General features: G+C 37.3%; 1 protein-coding gene across 1 annotated transcript in view; it reads left to right on the top strand.

The window, feature by feature from the left end:
* The window catches only part of ZDBF2 (zinc finger DBF-type containing 2), a 31,092-nt gene extending 23,468 nt beyond the window's left edge, over positions 1 to 7,624 (top strand). The window contains 1 exon segment of the mRNA XM_032479994.1: positions 2 to 7,624. Coding sequence (XP_032335885.1) covers positions 2 to 2,454 — 2,453 coding nt within the window. The 3' untranslated portion in view covers positions 2,455 to 7,624.
* Positions 7,625 to 20,262: the final 12,638 nt, after the last annotated feature.

The following is a 20,262-nucleotide window of genomic DNA, read 5'->3' as shown; positions in this document are numbered from 1 at the left end:
TATGATTGTGAAGTGATTTCAGATTCTGATGTCCCTTTTCAGCCAGTGATTGACTCACCTCAAATGACTGTCGAAGAAATCAGCTGTATAAATGCTGAAAGTTTTGTTCTAGAAAGTGAGAGCTGTGACTCTTGTGATACTGAGCTAGGATATGTTTGTGAAGCCTCTTCTCAATCAGTGACACACCACTCCAAAAAAACCTTCAAAATAGTAAACCAGAAGAAAGACTATATTATTCTGGAAGAGTCAAGTTGTGAGCCATATGGTTCTGGAGTCAGTTTTCCGGTTGATGCTTCTCATCAGTCCACAACTTACCAATCACTAGGGCCTGAAAAAAAAAAGGCAAAATATATTGACCCAAAAGATAAGAGCTGTCAGTCTAATAGTCTGAAACGAAAATTTGAATGGGAAGACACTTGTCAGCCACTGGCTCATCAACTGCAGAAGGTTGACAAAGGAGTCAGCCTTTGGAAAGATGTAGAAAATACTGGCCTAAAAGATAAGAACTATGAATCTAATGTTTCTGCCAAGGGTTGTAATGAGTCTCCGGAGTTGGTGATCCACCAAGTGGCTGATAAAGAAAACCTTCTGAAGTTAAAATGTGCAGATCTAGAAAGTATGAGCTGTGACCCTTGTGGTTCTGGGATGAATTTTCAGTGTGATCCCTCTCGTCAGTCTAACACTGATCAGCCTCAAAAAGCTATTAACAAAACAGGCCTGTTAAAGAAGGTGTCTTTTGACCTGAAAGAAACAAACTATAATTGCCATTCAAGCTCTGTTCCCGGGGTTGATTCTATAGGGAACCTGGAAAAAGCAAAGGAGGTCACAGAGGATGATCCTGATGAACAAGTTCCTGAAGGCGTGCCTCAAACCCCTGCTTCATTGGTGGGGAAAACATGGTCTCAAACAATGAGAGAAGGTGACATGAATACTAATGCTCTTGCGAAGGAATTTAAGGAAGATAGCTTCCGCTGTTACGTTGATGACCGTGAGACCAGGAAAATAAAAAAAAAAAAACTGAATAAAGGAAAAAAGATTGCCTGGGCTGACCTTGAGCAGGACACTACATCAATTCAGGTCGTCTCAGATTGTGATGATGGTGCAGGTGGTATTTCAGATATTGATGACTTTCCAGTGGCCTTAGATAAACCTAGCCATTTTCTTTCAACAAAGAGGCACTGTGAGCAAACATGGCGAGTGGCTTCTCGATGCCAGGCTGTAAAAGTCAGCCATGGAACTCAAACCAATCTCTCAAGTAACCCAGGGATGAAAAGAAGAATGACTGGACAAGAGAAAGACTCTCCAGGAAGGAAACGTCTACTTTTACAGAACGACAGAAAAACAAGAAAGAACGTAAAAATTGGAACAGCTGAATTTCCTGAGTCATGTAGTACAGTCTTGAAGTCTTTGCAACCAAATGCCTTAGTTTATGTTCTTTCTTCAAATATTAAGCAGAAGAAAGGTGAACCCAACAACTTCTCTAAAATGAGGCACTGTAGTAGAAATAATTGGGATATTAACATTCAGTACAGAGATAAACAGAGTTCCTATAATTATTATGACCCATTGAATAAGCGAATTGTAATTGATCCTTCTTTGAACATAGAAGTACCAAATTCGGACAGGAATAACTGTGTTGAAATTCATTTTAGTGACCTGAACTCCCGTGGAGGAGATGATGACACTTATGTACAGAGCTCTGCTTCAGCACCTTTTATGACAGTGACAGTAGGACATGAAGTAATGTCACATCAGGAGGCCAGTGAGCCTTCTGTGTTTCTGGAAGAATCTGAGATTTTGAATTCTAGTGAAGTTCCAAAGGAAAGTAATTTCCAGTCAACTCTTTTAAATTGTGATGTTACGAACATTTCTCCAAAATCAGTTAGAAATAAGTTTTCTGAAAGTAAAAAGAAAATTCAGAGAAAGAAGGTGACAACTAATAATAAGCCAGGTTTTCCCCCAAAGGGCTGTAGACCAATTATTCCCCAGCAAAAAACCAGCATTGCTTCAGAAAAACAGTCAATTTGGAGTCAGACCAAATTAAGTGATATAATTAAAAAGTATATTCTAAAATACTCTGTTTTTCTGCGTCACAAATATTGGTCCAAGAACACTTTAATTAGGATGCATCATAAGAAGAAAAAATCTCATGTTAGTAGGTTAAAGAAGGCAAAGAATCCAGCCGAAATGCTTCCGAACTCGGTTCCCTCAGCTGGTGCTGAAGAGCAGTCAGGAGCTCCAGCAAGCTCTTCTCCCAAGCAACCTGTGCAGGATTCTCCTGGCCCTGCAGGAAGTACGAACAACGGTATTAAAAGAAGCCCTAGAAGAAATCAAAGAAAGCCTTCTAGACCTGTAAGAGTATATGATTTGAGAAGCTTATATTCTCAGGTACCATATACTGATAGAATGAGTACTCGGCTGTCACACAGATTTCAAGATAATAAGGTGAATTAGAGGTGTTTCTGTTAAGGCTGGTTGAGGATTCAGTACCTCAGTGGAAATTGTATTTGGTACCTTGTGTACAGAGCTTTCCTAACTTTGGTGAAAAAATTAATCTTCAATTATTTGGCTATAGACTTATTTTTTAGAACTTTTATATTTATTTAAAATTAGTATGTAGGGTCTTTTTTTTTAATTTTAAGATTCAAAACCACCCTTTGCTGTAGAAGAGCTTCATCTTACTTATATTACATAATTTAGCAGAGTGTATACAGTTTTCTCCCTCAGAAATCATGTCCCTCTTAACTTATTTTTTGTGATTGTATCTCTCGTGTCAGTAGGTTATAATTGCAAGAAAGAATATGGCACACATTAAATGCTATCTTATGTTTTACTTTTAAAAAATTGAACAAATGAATATATAGTTATCTTTTGTGAGTTTCTGAGTAATGTTGTCAATGTTGTATTCTAATTGGATAATTTAAAAACAGAAAGTCAAATAGATTATCTCAGCTTTTGAGTAGGACCTAAGTAGTCCTACACAATATGTAATTCATCTTTTTTAAAAAGAATTCCAGAAAATGAGATTCCATCAACTTTAATCCAGTTTTTAAAAGCTGCCTGCTGATTTTAAATACATAACACAAACTTCTCCTGCTTCATTTAAGTTGGACCCGTAGGTCTCTAACTTTCCTAATTTGGATGAATGCACATGTGCAGGCTCTGTAGATTTTTCCTTAGCGTTGTTAGGTCTTAAGGAGGGATGATCTTGCCAGTGTGGTTATGCTTTTCTACCACCTTTATTCCCCTCCACCTGGAAGGGTTGGTGGTTTAATATGAAAATCCAGGTTATCTTATGGGGCTTTATCTCTTAAAAATATTTTAGACATTACCATATTCTTTTTTTTTTTAATAGCTTGAACTGAAATTACTGGCTTGGTAATTTGGGCAGACCATTAATTTTTGTTATTAATAAGTTACTTATAATCTTAATATTTCAAAAGATCTGATAAAACTAATAACCTAGGTGAAGGCCCATTTTGCAAGTGAAAAACTATGTCATTGTACATTAGTTTGGCTTTCCTTAAACTTGCCAACTGATTTTAGTAGTTCAAATAAAAGATGTCAAGAGAGGCAGTTTAGGCCTGAGGTACTCACAGTATGTTTAGACCTTTTATTCAGGGACACAGGTTGAGCTGGTACAGGTACATCCAATTATCCTGTTAAGCCAAGGATCCTGGATCCTTCTCTGCCATCAGTGTTAAAGGGAAACATGGATTTCAACTGTTACATTGTATAAACCATATTTTATTGAAACTAGATCAGTGTACCATGATTTCAGAGATAAAACTCTATTACCTTAGAATTAATAAAATATAGTGTAACAATTGGTTTCTAAATATAGCTTTATTTCAGGAGCCATTATTTAACCTGTGGGTATGTTATGGTGTGTTGTAATTTCTTTACTTCTAAATTTAAAACGGTAAGTATGTTGAAAAAAATGGACAAATGTTTATATTTTTAGTTGCAGCAACTTCAACTTTGCCTCATATATGAATATTTTAATTTCTTAAAGTATGACTGTGGTCTTTTAGTTTAAAATAATCCTCCAATTTTAATTTAGGAAAAAAACCTGTTCTGTTTAGGAAGTAAACAAGCAACTAATTCATGAAAATATTCTACTTGTGGGTATTGGTGTCTTTGTTCCCTATGAAATAGACACGCAACTCCCTTGAGTACAGTTAGTAAGCATTCTGCATACTTTTAGTGTCAGTTTAAAAGTAAGAGATCATATGGAAATAATGTACCATGTAATTATTTATACATCTATTGTGATCACATCATGCAGAGAGGATAGTGCTTATAATCTGAGTGATCAAAAACTTGAAGTTAAAAAAATTTTACTACATTTTTTGCTTTGGAAACTCTTCTAAGTACCTTTTTCTTTCCAAATTTTTTAAAAATACATTTTTATTGAAGTATAGTCAGTTTACAGTGTTGTGTCAATTTCTGGTGTACAGCACAATGCTTCAGTCATATAGGAACATACATACATTTGTTTTCATATTCTTTTTCACCGTAAGTTACTACGAGATATTGAATGTGGTTCCCTGTGCTGTACAGTATGAACTTGTTGTTTAGTACCATTTTCTTTTGAGAGGGAAAGGTTTGTATCTAAAATTTATATCAAAGTATAAAAGTCCTGATGATTTTTAGACATTTTGGAAATGTTTACCAAATTCCTGTAATCATTATTTTAGACAAGTTGAGATCTTGAAATTGTAAAAGTTATGATTATATAAGAAGTGAATAACTTTCAGAATTTGGTAGGATACAGATGTATTTGTCAAAATACAGTTTGGCTTAATTTGCATATTAGATAAAACAGTTGTTTTTTGTGCATTCAAGTAAGTATTAAATTCTTTCAATAGTGAAAATCAAATTATAACCACATGAGTATCTTATGAATCTTGTCCTTGTTCAGTATCTTGTGTAGATGTGTATTATAATTGTTCCAAATTGTACAATATGTAGATAACATTGTGTAAAGTGTGTTTTGGGTTTATGCTTTAAATTTTTTGTTAACTAGGGCTCTGAGTGACAATTTTTTGCTAAGGAGAAGCTATATTTAAGTATTCAAACAGTTATATATTTCCATGGAAAACTGATGTAAAGACTAACGTATTTTTTATAATGCAGTTTAAAGAGTAAAGTTGTTTTTGAGGTTAGGTAAAATTTATTGAGTATCGAAATTTGTCTCTACTTTCTCCTGTTAGGAACTTTTCCCTGAGGATACTTAAGGAATCAGAGAATAATGAAAACAGAAGTTCACTTTATAAATGGTCTTAGAGGTAATAAATAAGGGAATATAAATATTGATGCTGGTGAGGAAATAGTTTAACCAAAGATACACAGTTTATGTTCAATGAAGAAATTATTTCAAAGGATTAAAATTAAACAACTGTTTGATGGAGTGATAGGTTAGCAACTTTTCACTTTGTATACCTCTGTTAGAAGAGTCAGTGAACAGAGTTGAGTTCAGGAGGCAGTGTCTACATCATTATTTGACACCTACTGGAAGAGAGAACTTCGGTGCCTTCAGTGCCATAGCATACTTTATAAAGGGCAAGAAAACATGAAAGAGTGTATTTGTGTCAGTGAAATAGGTGCCTTTGGCCTCAGTTTTGATTTCTGGGGTTTTTGGTCCAGGATTATATTGTTAAGATGAACAATAGCCTACTCTTTATATAAAAAAAATCTTAATAGAGTAAAAATATAAGGTGGAAGCCCATTTTCAGTAAAATACTTTTATGTATAGGTAAAAATGTGGAAAATACTAAAAAAATATATAATTAGGAAATTACACATCAAAATGTCAACTTAAGATGAGAAGCTGAGGAAGAGTCTCAACATTTCCTTATACTTCATGGACCCCAAATACTAGGGAAATAACAGAATATTTAGTAAGTTTTCATTGTTCTTATACTTGATTGTGTATATTTAAAAAGTTCTCCCAAAGTATTTTTAATTATTTACCTGGATTAAGGAGTTGTCAAGGATGAAGTATAGTTTGTTGCTGAATCTTTAAAAGTGTGAGCTTGTGCTTTTTCCTGTGTTTATAATTCATTAATTACATGTTTTTCTTATATGCATTTTATTTTCTGATTTTTTAAGCTGGGCTTGTATGTGTACATCTTGAGCCCTCACTAAGTGCCAGGCACTGTTCTAGGCTTTTAACCTGTATTGTCTCATTTGATCTTCAAAGAGCCCTTTTGACTAGGTACTGTAATTGTTACTAAGTAGCAGATGAGAAAATTGAGGTATAGAGCCTCGATTTGGGGATTACAAATGAGTTGTTTACTGTAATCAAGTGAGGATTACAGATAATTCCATTCGCATCCCCACCCCTAGTCCCAGGCCGTCCCTAATCTGCTGTCTGTCTTCATAGTTTAGCCTCTTCTGGACATTTCATATAAATGGTATCATACAATATGTGGTCTTGTAAAAATTATTTTATTTATTTATTTTTAAAATACTTTTTATTGATGTATAGTCAGTTTGCAGTGTTGTGTCAGTTTCTGATGTACAGCACAATACTTCAGTCATATAGGGACATACATATATTTGTTTTCATATTCTTACACGTGGTCTTCTGTGTCCAGCATTTTTCATTCCCGTACTGTTTTTGAGGCTCATTCATGTAGCATATATCAGTATTTTGCTCTTTTTAAAAAAATTGCTGAGTAGTATTTATGATTAGTTTTTTAACGAAGTTGGTAACAGAATGCTGGTCTCCTGATGACAAATAAGGGTAAAAGCTGTTAGGCTTGCGGCTAGCTGTTCCTTTATGCCTCTCACACCTGTTATCCTTGATTACTCTCCCAATTCCAAGATCAACAGGATATCTGCCTTTTTGCAGTGCTCTTATTCCATACTGGAATGTGTTATGCTTCCTCTGTCTTTGACTCTTATTTCCTTTCTGCCCATCTTGGTATTCTTTTCACTGTGCTTTGTGAATTTTCATTTTCAGTGTCGACACATTACCCTGTGTTCTCGATCCTTTCATAATGAATTGCTTGCAAGTAACCCAACTGAGAGTCGTATCCAAGTTGCCCATTATTCTACGTGTGCCGTAGAGCCAGGAAGTGTTGATGATGGTACTGGTCATGGCGAAAGTTCTGTTTAAAATTACTCTCCTACGTAACCACAGGGTACATCATCACAGTCAGGAAACCAACACTGATAATGACGTAACCCTCTACTCCACAGACCTCATTCAGATTTTACAGATTGTTCCAAAATGTCCACTATAGGTCTAGGATTCAATTCAGGATCACACACTAATTTCTTTCTGTAGGGAGCAGTTCCTCAGCCTTTCTGTATATTTTATAACTTGACATTTTGAAGTGTACAAACCAGCTTCTTTGTGGAATGTCTCAGTCTGAGTTTGTGTGATGTTTCTTTATAATGCTTTTTGCGGGGGTGGGGGGGGGGCGGGGGCAGACATTCTGTGGACTTCTCAGTGTATCATAACAAAAATCAAGTGATGTCAGTTTAAATAAATGTGGTGATTAAAGATAGCAGTTTTTGTCCTTATTTTATTTTATTTTTAGCGCTTAGAAGAAAAGAGACAGCTTTATTGCTTTGCCTGGTAAAGGGGACTCATAGCAGGCTAGTGCTTTCAAAACTGTGAACCCATCTTGGGGATCTGTCCTTATTTTAGAGTAAAAGCTTTTTAATAACCTGAAATGGGAGCTCTCATAGAGGGTAAGTTGAGATATCAACTGATAGTTGTGTTTTTCTACAACTGAGGTTTGAGGCAATTGTGACTGAAAATTTTATATTACATTTATCATCTAACTCATCAATAAGACAGTCGCTTATTCATACATTTAGCAAATATTATAGACCCCTGCTATGTGCCTGGCCCTGTGATGGGTGCCAAGGGTCCAAGATCAATCAAACAGGTCTCTGGTCGTTCACTTTCATCCCTGATATGAGTGAAAGACAATTTCAGTAGTGTGTCTGTAGACTTGCAACGTAATTCTTAGGCTTTCAAAAGATCATTAAAAAACATATATAGGGAGTTCCAGTCAAGAAGGCACAGTCGTAGGACCACGAGCTTGCCTCTCCTCACAACTACAACGAAACCACAACTGAATGCTAAATGACCATCTAAAAAGGAGGAAAAAAAAAAGATCTTCTGCAACTGGAAACAAAGAGGGAACCACAGCAGGATGGCAGGAGTGGCGTGCTCGTATTATAATTGGGCCCTATACCCCCTGGGTGGGCAACCCATAAGCTGAAGATTTGTTAAGTTGCAGATGCCCTTCCACAGGAGTGAGAGCTCTAAGCCCCACGTCAGACTCCCCAGCTCAGGTCCCGGCATTGGGAAGAGAAGGAGACCCCAGGACATCTGGTTTTGAAGGGCAGGGGGGCTTGGCTCTGAGAGCCTCATGAAACTGGGGGAAATGGAGAGTCCATTTGCTTGAGAATTGTACACGGAAACTCACAAGCACCAGGTCCAAGGGCAGAGGCAGTGATTTCATAGGACCCTGAGCCAGACCTGCCTGCTGGATTTGGAGGGTTTTCTGAGGATGTGTGGGATGGCTGTGGCTCACTTAGGTGGCAGACATTCTGGGAGTGTTCATCTACATGAGCTTTCCTGGAGGCTGACATCTTGATTGGATCATTAGCACCAAGACCAAGCCCCACCCAACAGCCTGCAGGGAAGCTTCAGGCAAAGCAACATACAGGGTAGAAATGTTGCAGAAAAACAAGTTACAGCCCGCTGTTACAGCTCAGTTGTGACAGCAACCTGGATCCGGGCGAGAGACTAAGCAGCACTCGGAGAATTGGAGAACTCAGGTTTATTACGCAGGTGGGCCCAGAGGAGTTAACACTCCAAGCTCTGGACCCTGTCTGTTTACACAGGTTTACACAGGCTTTTATAGGCTGCCAGTTTACACTCTGCAACATCATATGCAAATAAGGTATAACAAAAATTGACTAATTAGGAACAAGCTTTGTAGAAATGGACCAATCAGGAGGGAGAGAAATAACCAATCAGGAGTGAGCTTCATGCAAATGAAGTACTACAAATGGACCAATCAGAAATTAGGGAAATGGACCAATCAGGAGTGAAGGAAATGACCAATCAGGACTGAGCTCAGGGAACCAATAGAATTTTAGGAGTAAGTTCCACTTTCCTAGAAATAAGCTGCTTCAGAGGCAAAAAGTGAGATAATGCTGCTGGGCCAGGGAACCGGATGGTGCTGGCAGGAGAGTAGTGGCCCTGCATGGGGGTCCTGCTGGTCTTTTTTTAATGGGGCTTCCCACCTCAGGAACACAGCCCCATCCATCATCAGACTTTCCTAAGCCACAAAGGCCTCTAGACACAGCCCTACCCACCAGAGGTCCAGGACCAAGCTTCACCCAGCAGTGGGCAGGCAATGGCTCCCCCTGCCAGGAAACCTGCATAAGCCTCTAGTCCAGCCTCATCCACCAGGGGCAGATGGGAGAAATAAGAAAATAATCCCAAAGCCTGGGGAAGGAATCAACAAACACATAGAAAGATAGACAATATGAGGCAGCAAAGGAATATCTCCCAGGCCAAGCCACAAGATAAAATCCCAGAGGAAGAAGTAAGTGCTGAGGAGATAGGTAATTTATCTGAGAAAGAGTTTAAAGTAATGATGGCCAACATGCTCAGAGAACTCAAGAGGAGTATAGATGCACAGCATGAAGTTTTTAGCAAAGAGTTGGAAAATATAAAGAATGCCCAGAGTTGAAGAATAAAATCACTGAAATGAGCAATACACTAGAAGGAACCAAGAATAGACTAAATGAGGCAGAAGAATGGATCAGTGAGCTCCAAGACAGATTAGTGGAAATCACTACTACTTCAGAACAGAAAAAAGAAAAAAGAATAAAAAAGGAATGAGGATAGTTTAAGAGAACTCTGGGACAACATGAAGCACTCTAATATTTGCATTATAGGGGTCCCAGAAAGAGGAGAGAGAAAGGACCTGAGAAATTTTTTTGAGAGATAATAACTGAAAACTTCCCCAACTTGGGAAAGGAAAGTCACCCAAGTCCTGGAAGCACAGGGAGTACCACACAGAATCAACCCAAAGAGGAACACACCAAGGCACCTAGTCATCAAATTGACAACAATTAAGGAAAAGGAGAAAATATTAAAATTAGCAAGAGAAAAGCAACAAATAACATACAAGTGAACTCCCATAACATTATCAGCTGATTTTTCAGCAGAAACTTTACAGGCCAGAAGGGAGTGGCACGGTGTATTTGAAGTGATGCAAGGGGGAAACTTACAACTAAGAATACTCTATCCAGCAAGGGTCTCTTTCAGACCTGATGGAGAAATCAGAAGCTTCACAGATAAACAAAAGCTAAAAGATTTCAGCAACACCAAACCAGCTTTACAACAAACGTTAAAGGACCTTCTCTAGTCATCAAACCATAAAAAAAGAGAACAAAAAGAAGAAAGAGAAAAAAAAAAAAAAAACCTACAAAAGATTGATTTGGGTGTTCAGGGTCTTTTGTGGTTCTTTATAAATTTTGGAATTGTTTGTTCTATTTCTGTGAGGAATGTCATGAGTATTTTCATGGGAGTTGTGTTGGATCTGTGGATTGCTTTGGGTAGTGTGGTCATTCTGATAGTGTTGATTCTTCCAATCCAAGAGCACAAGAAATCTTTCCATTTCTTTGTGTCATTTCGGTTTTCAGAGTATAGGTAACCTCCTTGGTTAAGTTTATTTCTAGGTGTTTTGTTGTTTTTGATTTAGTGGAAATGCCTCTGCCAATTATAAAATTCTGGTTTTTGAAGTGAAAAAAAAGTGAATAAAGGGCCACAAGTGGCAAAACATCCTTATTTTTTATGGGTGAGTTGTATTCCATTGTATATATGTATGCTGCATCTCCATTATCTATTCAACTATTGACGTGCACTTCCATATCCTGGCAATTATAAATAATGTTGCTGTTAATAGCAGGGTGTATATATCTTTTTGAGTTAGTTCTTATTTTATGAATGGCTTTATTCCTTTGATAACTATGTAAGTTTAAAAAACTAAAGCTCTAAACGTTCTTAGAAACAGTGAACAGTACATATATGTAAATTAAAAAATATATGTGCAGTAAAAAAAATGTCTTGGGGAGAGGGAGGGAGGAAGGGAGGAATGAATAGATGGAGCACAAGGGATTTTTAGGGCAATGAAATTTTCTGAATGATACTATAGTGGTGGCTACACGTCATTATGCATTTGTCAAAACCCATAGAATGTACAACATCAAGAGTAACCCTAATGTAAACTATGGACTTTGGTTGATAATAATGTGCCCATGTTTGTTCATTGATTGTACCAAATATGCCACACTGATGAGGGATGTTGAGGGTAGGGGAGTATTTATGTGTGGATGGGGAGGGCTATGTGCGAACTCTGTATTTTCTGCTCAATTCTGTTGTAAACCTGAAACTGCTCTAAAAGAATAAAGTCTATTAAAAAAAAAAAAAAAAGGAAAAAGGAAAAAAAAAACCTATATAGATAACACCAGATACTGCTATTTGGCTTGAAAAATTCCTCAACTTTCTACACTGAGGCCCATTGCAAAGCATTTCTCATGATTATCTGGGAAGATTGTTTTCGTCTGTTTGCATTATTATGAACAGCCTGTTCTGTGCTGGTTTGATGCACCAGGATGAAGTATTATATAGATTCACTTAGTTACCCATCTTATCGTGGCACAAAAATGATTTCCTAAGGACACGTTGCTGTATTTATCAGATGTTTTTTAAAAACATTAAAAAATTTAAATTGAAATATAGGTGATTTACAATATATGTTACTGTACAGCACAGTGATTCAGTACCTTTGAAGGTTTTACTCTATTATGTGTTATTACAAGATAATGGCTATAATTCCCTGTGCTATGTAGTACATCCCTGCTGCCTATCTGTTTTACATATAGCAGTTTGTTTATGTTAATTCCATACCCCTAATTTATCGCTCCCTACTTTCCTCTCCCCTTTGGTAATCACAAGTTTGGTTTTTAAAAAAATATCTGTGAGTTTGTTTCTGTTTTGAGATATATACATACATACATATGTGTATGTATATATATATTTAAACACACACACATATTCATTTGTATTATTTTTTAAATTCCACATATGTGATATCATACAGTATTTGTCTTTTCTCTGTCTGAATTATTTCACTAAACATAATGTTCTCTAGGTCCACCCACATTGCTGCAAATGGCAATATTTCATTCTTTTTTGTGGCTGAGTAATATTCCATTGTATATATGTACACTACATCTTCTTAATCCAATTATCTCTTGATGGGCACTGGGGTTACTTCTAAGTCTTGGCTATTGTAAATAGTGCTCCTATGAACATTGGGGCACATGTATCTTTTTGAATTAGTGCTTTTATTTCCTTCAGATATATACCCAGACGTGGAATTACTGGATCATATGATAGTTCTATTTTTAGTTTTTTTTAAGGGACCTTCATACTGTTTTCTGTAGTGGCTGCACCAAGTTATATTCCCACCAAAACTGTACAAAAGTTCCCTTTTCTCCACATCTTCTCCAACATTTATTATTTGTAGACTTTTTGGTGATAGCCATTTTGACAGGTGTGAGATGCTATCTCATTGTGGTTTTGATTTGCATTTCTCTAATAATTAGTGATGTTGAACATCTTTTCATGCACCTATTAGCCATCTGTATGTCTTCTTTGGAGAAATGTTAGCCATACATTCTGCCCATTTTCTCATTGGGTTGTTATATAATAAGTTGTATGAGCTGTTTATATATTTTGGACATTAAGCCCTTGTCAATAGATAAATTTTTATTTATTTATTATATATATTTTATTTTCATACACACACACACATATACACACCACACCTTCTTTATCCAGTCATCTGTTGATGGACATTTAGATTGTTTCCATGTCTTGGCTATTGTAAATAGTGCTGCTATGAACATCGGAGTGCATGTGTCTTTTTGAATTATAGTTCTCTATATGCACAGGAGTGGGATTGCTGGATCATATGGTAAGTTTACTTTTAGTTTTTTAAGGTACCTCCATACTGTCCTCCATAGTGGCTGCACCAATTTACATTCTCACGAACAGTGTATAGGAGGGCTCCTTTTTCTCCATACCCTCTCCAGCATTTATTTGAAGACTTTTTAATGATGACCATTCTGACTGGTGTGAGGTGATACTTCATTGTAGTTTAGATTTGCATTTCTCTAATAATTGGTAATATTAAGCATCTTTTCATGTGCCTGTGGGCCATTTGGATGTGTACTGGCACACACACAAAAAAGACACATAGATCAGTGAAACAGGATAGAAAGTCTAGAAATAATCCCATGTACTCATGGTCAATTAATCTATGAGAAAGGAAGCAAGAATATACAATGGAGAAAAGACAGTCTCTTCAATAAGTGGTGCTGGGAAAACTAGACAGCCACATGTAAAAGAATAAAGTTAGAACATTATCTAACTTTGGATCTGGATGTCTGTTTAGGTCTTCTGCCCACTTTTTGACTGGGTTGCTTAATTTTTGATATTAAGCTGTATGAGCTGTTTGTATATTTTGGAAATCAGTTCATTGTCGATCACATCACTTGCAAATATTTTCTCACATTCTGTAGATTGTTTTTTCATTTTGTTGGTAGTATCCTTTGACATGCAAAAAGCTTTTAAGTTTCATTAGGTCCCATTTGTTTACTTTTTCTTTTATTTTCATTACTCTAGGAGCTGGTTCAAAAAAAATATTGCTGTGATTTATGTCAAAGAATGTCCTGCCTGTGTTTTTCTCTAGGAGTTTTGTAGTATCTGGTCTTACATTTAAGTCTTTAATCCATTTTGAAGTTATTTTTTGTATGGTGTTAGAGAATGTTCTAATATAGATACAAAATCTATAATATAAATATAGAAATTATTATTTATGAATCTATAACTATAAAGAGCCAAAGAAGGAAACCGTGTCTAAAGAATTAATGTATGAGAGCAATGTTTCACCAAGTTGACAATATTAATAAAGAGAAATTGGGAAAAACAGAAGCAATGAGAAATTTCGGAGTTGGAAAGTTTTTCATATATTTTTCTATAAAAGCTTATTCATCTTGTCCTCCTTAGTAGGTTATGTATGCTCCTTAAAGATGTAATAATTATCGTGTATATTACATTTTTGTGTCTCTCAATATGTCTAGTGTAATACATGGTTCTCCTTCTTAGAACTTAGCATACATAATTTGTGGATGTATATTTATTGTGTGCCTGTCTTCCTTAACAGCTTGGAGACTTCATGAGAATTAGGCCTTGTCTACTTTATTCACCAGTGTCTATCCAGCATCTGACTTAATATCTGGCTGGTAGCAACTTTTCAAAGAGCGTATGTTGAATAAATAAATTACAAACTAATGAATGAAAGGAATGATCATTTGATGAACATCTGCTATATATCATGCATTGTGCTGTATTTATATATATTATCTTAATTAGTCTAGGATGTATATCATTACCTCTATAATCCAGTCACTAACTTCCTTATCTTGGAGTTAGGAAAGACCATTAGTAAAATTGGTTTGGTTAGCACCCTATTTGTAGGTTAACAATCAGATGATCTCTAGGCCAGGAGATTGTGGGTCTCCCTGGTTCCCCCTACTGAGTATGGCTGACTGATTGGTTTCCTCCTCTGCTTTGCAGATGAGCATTCACAGAACTCCAGAAGTTTGAGTCTTTACATAAGATTCACAACGATGGAACTTATGTGGGGCTTCTAAGGGAACAACTCCATATGGCACCCTGGCAGCCTCACGCATATCCACATAGGTCATGTAGTCAAGGACCTGAACCACAGCTAATCTGAGTCTTGGCAGAATGGTTTATTATTCTCCCAGAACACGAGGTCTGTGATAGGCTGGTCCAAGGCCATCAGCCTTGAGTTTCTCATGGTGTGAAAGCTCTCGAGGTACTGCTGAGTATGATTGTTTCCTGCCTTGCCCCTGTGGAACAGAGCTGCAGGCTCCAAAACCTTCCAGCTGCAGTTTAGAATTAGCCCCATAGCAGTGGAATGTCCACGGCTGGTGTTGCAGTCTTCTGGCCCTGATTTTTAGGGAGTCACCCTTTTTGTTGTTGGAACAAGAATAACCGGGAACTGGAGGTTTGGCTACTGTTTTGCTGCCAATGTAAATGATACACTGTCTAAATCTAAAAAGGGCTAGTGTGTCTTTATCAGTTGCATCCGGCAGCCGGCCTTGGCTTTGGCTTTCCTTGTTGCTGTCTGCTTTACAAGGCCCTGATCCCAGAGTGGGAGTCCTCTCCACCCAGATGTGTGGCCTGAGTCTCCTCCCCTCCTCTCTGGGACTCAGCCCATATGCTTTGAAGTCTAGATCTTGGTTATTTCTCCTAGATACCTTCTGGAGGTAATTAAGTTTGTTTGTTTGTTTATTTAATGGAGGTACTAGGGGTTGAACCCAGGACTTCATGCATGCTAAGCACACACTCTACCCCTGAGCTATACCCACCCCACCCCTCCTAGACACCTTTTAATTTTCAAAATATTTTTTTCAACATTGAATCTTTTTTTTTCAACATTGAAAGTCGAGTAGGAGATTCTGAGGATAGAGGGGAAAATTCACTGAGGGGTATACTCTTGGAGTGGCAGTATGCTTTTTTTTTCCTTTATGATTGGCCTTAAAAAATTATAATGTATATAAAAGTTATATATAATTTAATATATTTTAACATGTAATTAATTCATATATTAATTTAATATATACTTAATATGTTTTAATTATAATTTTATATAGTTTAAATATATAGCTTATAAAAATATAAATTATACAGTTTAATTATATATAATTTAATCATATACAATCAATTATATATAATATAATAAATTGTAGTTTATATATAAAATAAAATTATATACATAATTTATATATATGCTTATTTATAAATTGTATGTTAAAATTCAGACAACGAACATTGGGATTCTGGAAGGGATACTCTCTTGTCAGTTCCCACACAGCTTTTGACTTGTTATTATGCAGAAGAGGGTGTTTTTCCTTCTTTCTTTGAATTTCATGAAAATATCTTCTCTAATAACTTGCCATTGCAGGATCCTTCGAGTGTGTGTGTGTGCATGTGTATGTGTTCGTATGTGTGTTTTTTCTTAACTAGGGGAGGTGGGAGAGAGGGAAATCCTCTTACATAGGAAGGAATTGTAATATAGAAAGCTTAGAGCTATTGTCATCGATCCATAATCAGTAAGTGTTGAAGAAGCCCTGTGTTCCTTAGCAACATGTCTGATGTGCCTGTTCTGCATCCTCATCAAAGGCTTCTGGAGACACTGGTGTTGGGCTACTTGTTTTCCTGTAGGCTTGTTACGAGGGGCACAGAACACTTCTACCCCTTCCAGCTAGTGTGCTATGAGTGAAAGAACTGTGGCCATCAAAATATTTATTTCTAGAACATTAACTAACTATCTGGAAGTTATTTGACAAATTTACTAATTGATGTTCAAGTCAGAGATGTTGAGTGACTTTTCTTTACCAAAATCAAAAATTAAAACAGAAATTTAAGAAATTTAAGGTAGCAGATAAAATAAATTTACCTGTTTGTTGTAGAAAAATTTGAAGCTATGGACAAGCCAACAGAAAATTAAAATTATCTATAATCCCATTATCCAAAAATAACACAGCTGGTATTTGGTATATATGCTTCTGGACATGCATTTTAATGGGATGATCCTGTAAAAAGCGTATGGATTACTGTTTTGTGACTAGCTTCCCCTACAACTAAATACATTGTGATCATCTTTCCTTGCCGACATTTTTTGTACGACATTCCTTTTAACGATCGTACAGTATTCCATTGTGTGGATGGCAAATGTTTATTTGAATAATTCTAGATTGTCGTCTATTAGATGGTTTTCAGTTTATTTTTTTCCAGTATAAAAATCCTGCCACTACTAGTCCTGTGGATGAGCTTTTTGAATATTCATGATTATTTTTGGGGGATAAATTCCTAGAAATAAAATTGTTGGAGCACAGCCTATGTGCATATTTAATAGGTGCTTTTTCTAATGTAGACCAAACTGGTTTTATAATTAGTTGTTCTACCAAAAAAGTGCAGCAGAGATTTAACATATGGCTCTTTCTTAAACTGGTTCATAATAAAAAGCTGAGGCTAACTTTTGTGCTGTCATATGGTGAAAGGCAATTCCATTAAGAAAAAAAGCAATATAGTACAGAGAGGCATTTTTCTGGCAGTCTGTCTTTTTAATTGTCTATCTGCTCCCATTAGCATGTAAGCTCCATGAAGAAAAGGACTTTTTTTCTGCTTTGTTTAATACTGTATTTCTAGTGCCTATGTCTTGCATGGAGTAAGTACTCAATAGATAATTGTTGGATAAATAAATGAATGACTCTGGGCTTTTTATAGGTGCCATAGCTAACAGTACACATTGAGGTCATTAATGAGTGCTTGAATTGCATGGTGTTAAGTAGAGGCCCGTTAGTAGGGTAGTGGCGAGGAGGAAATATAAGTTAATTTTATTTTATTTTTTGATTGGTAAGAAAAATTTAATTATTGCTTGTGTTCCTGGAAGAAACACTGGGACAGAGTTAGAAATGCAACAACAGACTTATTGTGAAACATTCCTGTCAAATAAAAATGCCTGTGAAATATAAAAATGAGGGGAGCAAGGGTAGGCGGAGAAGGTCTTCAGAAGCAGTGTATGTCTGACACTTATGAAAAGAGAGGCGGAAAGAAAGAGGGTTGGGTGGGAAGAGCCACAGACCGTGGTGTAGTCTGATAAAGTCTTGGCCAGCCTGGAAGGGGTTTCCGGTATAAAGATGACCCATAGAAGAGTTCCACATTGGGCAGCAGTGGCTCAGTCATTGCCTGGGTGCTGTCCGGGAGGCTCATGGGCTCAGCACAAACACTTAGTGGATCCTGAAGGTGCTGCAGCTAGAGGCTGTCAGCTAATCGCACTCCTGGCTGCTGACCAGCAAGTTCCTTTTACAGGGACCACCAAGAGCTGCGTCTCCATGGTTACCATAGTCCTCCCTTTGAGCCGTGCAGATCCACTTCTCCACACACATTTGGAAAACAGCTTCAACACGGTTTGTTACGGAGTGCTGTCTTTAAGCTTACACCTTAGCAAGCCGTTTCACTGCTCTTTCAGGCTGGTTGCTCTTCAGGTGGTATTGTGTGTGACACAACCAGTGAATCCTATGGTCATGAGCCCATTACTGGACTTCCTTTGCTGGATGCTATCTCGTGTGTGATTTCATGGTTGCAAATTTGTCACTTAAGCTCCCCAGATGGTGGATGTTGGCAGGAAAGGAGGCAGAAATTACAACCCCATTACTTGAAAAAGTATGTATTCTTGAGAAAATGAATCCCTGGCTTTTCTAGGACATAAGGGATCCAAAGTAGTTAACTTGCACCAAATGGCTTTTGAAAGAGTATCAAATCATGGGTTCAACGTTGGTCTCTATTGTTGGCAAGTTAGACATTCAGAGATAGCAGGACCTTGATAGGCCTTGGTAGGTAAAAGTCCATGCTGTTGGGTCCATGTGTAGCCTCCATCTCTGACATGGTGGTCACTCTATATGTATGCCCCTTTCCAATTCTCAGGTGATTAATGAGGAAGATTGGCAAATGTCAACTGGCCAAGCCATTTTATCTACTCTGTTGTTTATTGCCTCTACTGTGGTAGATGTTTACTGGTGAGTGTTAACATTCAATATACAAATTGTTACATTTTGTGCCCATTCCTATCTGTTCACCCACTTGTCTCTCCTCCAGAACTCTTTTCTCCAATCACTCAGAATTTCCCTCCTAACCCTTTGACCAGCCTATGAGGCCATTCATTACTGCCCATGAGTTTGTATATATTCTCATCTTGGACCATTTCTCTTGCCACACAAAGAGAATGATCAGATGTATCAGATGAGGCTCCTGCCATTGCAAAGATTTTCTCTCACCACTGTCTTTCCAAGTCATCCCTGAATGGGACTATAATGCACTCTCTGTATATTTTCACCTTTCATCCACATTCAGAGCCAATCCACTTGTAAACCAAGCTCAGGATTTCCCCTCTTGCTTCAGCTGTTCACGTGAGGCCCTCCCTATGACCATGAGGTGTAAGCTAAAGGAGGAGCTTTAGTGCAACCAGGAGTCTGGACTACTTCCCCATGAAGCTTATACATGCTCTCTTATCCTCTGTGAGCTTGATCCCAGGCACATCTTTTCCTTCTTGGAAGGGGCTTCTGTTGGGCAGTTATGCGGCACTGCCTGGTCTCTGCTATTTCAGGGGCCCATTATTACCACTATTTCTGAGCCGCTATCTGTGACTGCCTCTCCTATGGTCAGCCCTAATGTGCAGAGGAGGACCCCCACTGAATTTCTTAGTGACACTGATGCCCTTCTTACCACTGCATTGCTAACGGCCTTTATGAATGGTGTGTCCTCCAGGTTCTCCTGTGGAATAAGAATTCTCTGATTTTCTGGCTCCACATATCTATGCTTCCCAGCATGTCCAATTCCCTGAGGCTTTTAATTATTTTTTTTTCTACTGCCTGCCATGGCAACTCATGCATTTCAAATTCACTTAGCATGGGCCATTTCTTTCTCCAGGTTTTTAAAACTACCCAACCAGTGAGTTTCTCTCACCCTTTTGGGTATTTGCCAGGGTGTTAAATCTTGTGTTCTGATATGGTGTCCCTCAGGCAATAAACTCTTGCTTGTATAGGAGTTGATTAAGCACATGCAAAAATCTAGTCCTTTAGCTTCCATTAGTATATTCTAGCTAAGCCTTGCAGGCCAGGTAATTCCAAATCTGAGTATCCTCAATATTTCTACAGATCCTTAAGTAGGGGATGTGAGGAAGGCTTGAATTTTTAGTCATCTGCCTCCTGCTGGTTGAATTCTTGTTCTTTGTTCTAACTATTGAAGCTGATTCTCTATCTCTGTATTGATGTGATGCCAAACTTAGAACTCAACTCCTTTCTTTTCTCTCTGTATCAATTCTGACTTTAGTTGCAAGTGACAAACAATGAACTCAAACTTGTTTAAGCAAATAAGAACGTCAGCATCATTGATCAGTGATTCTCAAACTTTTTTGGGCTCAGAACCCTTTTATACTCATGAAAAGTTTTGAGGATCCCAAAGAGCTTTTGTTTATATGAGCTATATCTGTTGAGATTTATTGCATCAGAAATTAAAACTGAGAAAAGTTTAAAATATTTATTTATAAATTTAAT

This window comes from Camelus ferus, chromosome 5, assembly GCF_009834535.1.
Source record: "Camelus ferus isolate YT-003-E chromosome 5, BCGSAC_Cfer_1.0, whole genome shotgun sequence".
NCBI lineage: Eukaryota > Metazoa > Chordata > Mammalia > Artiodactyla > Camelidae > Camelus > Camelus ferus.
This window is presented reverse-complemented; position numbering and strand designations above follow the sequence as displayed.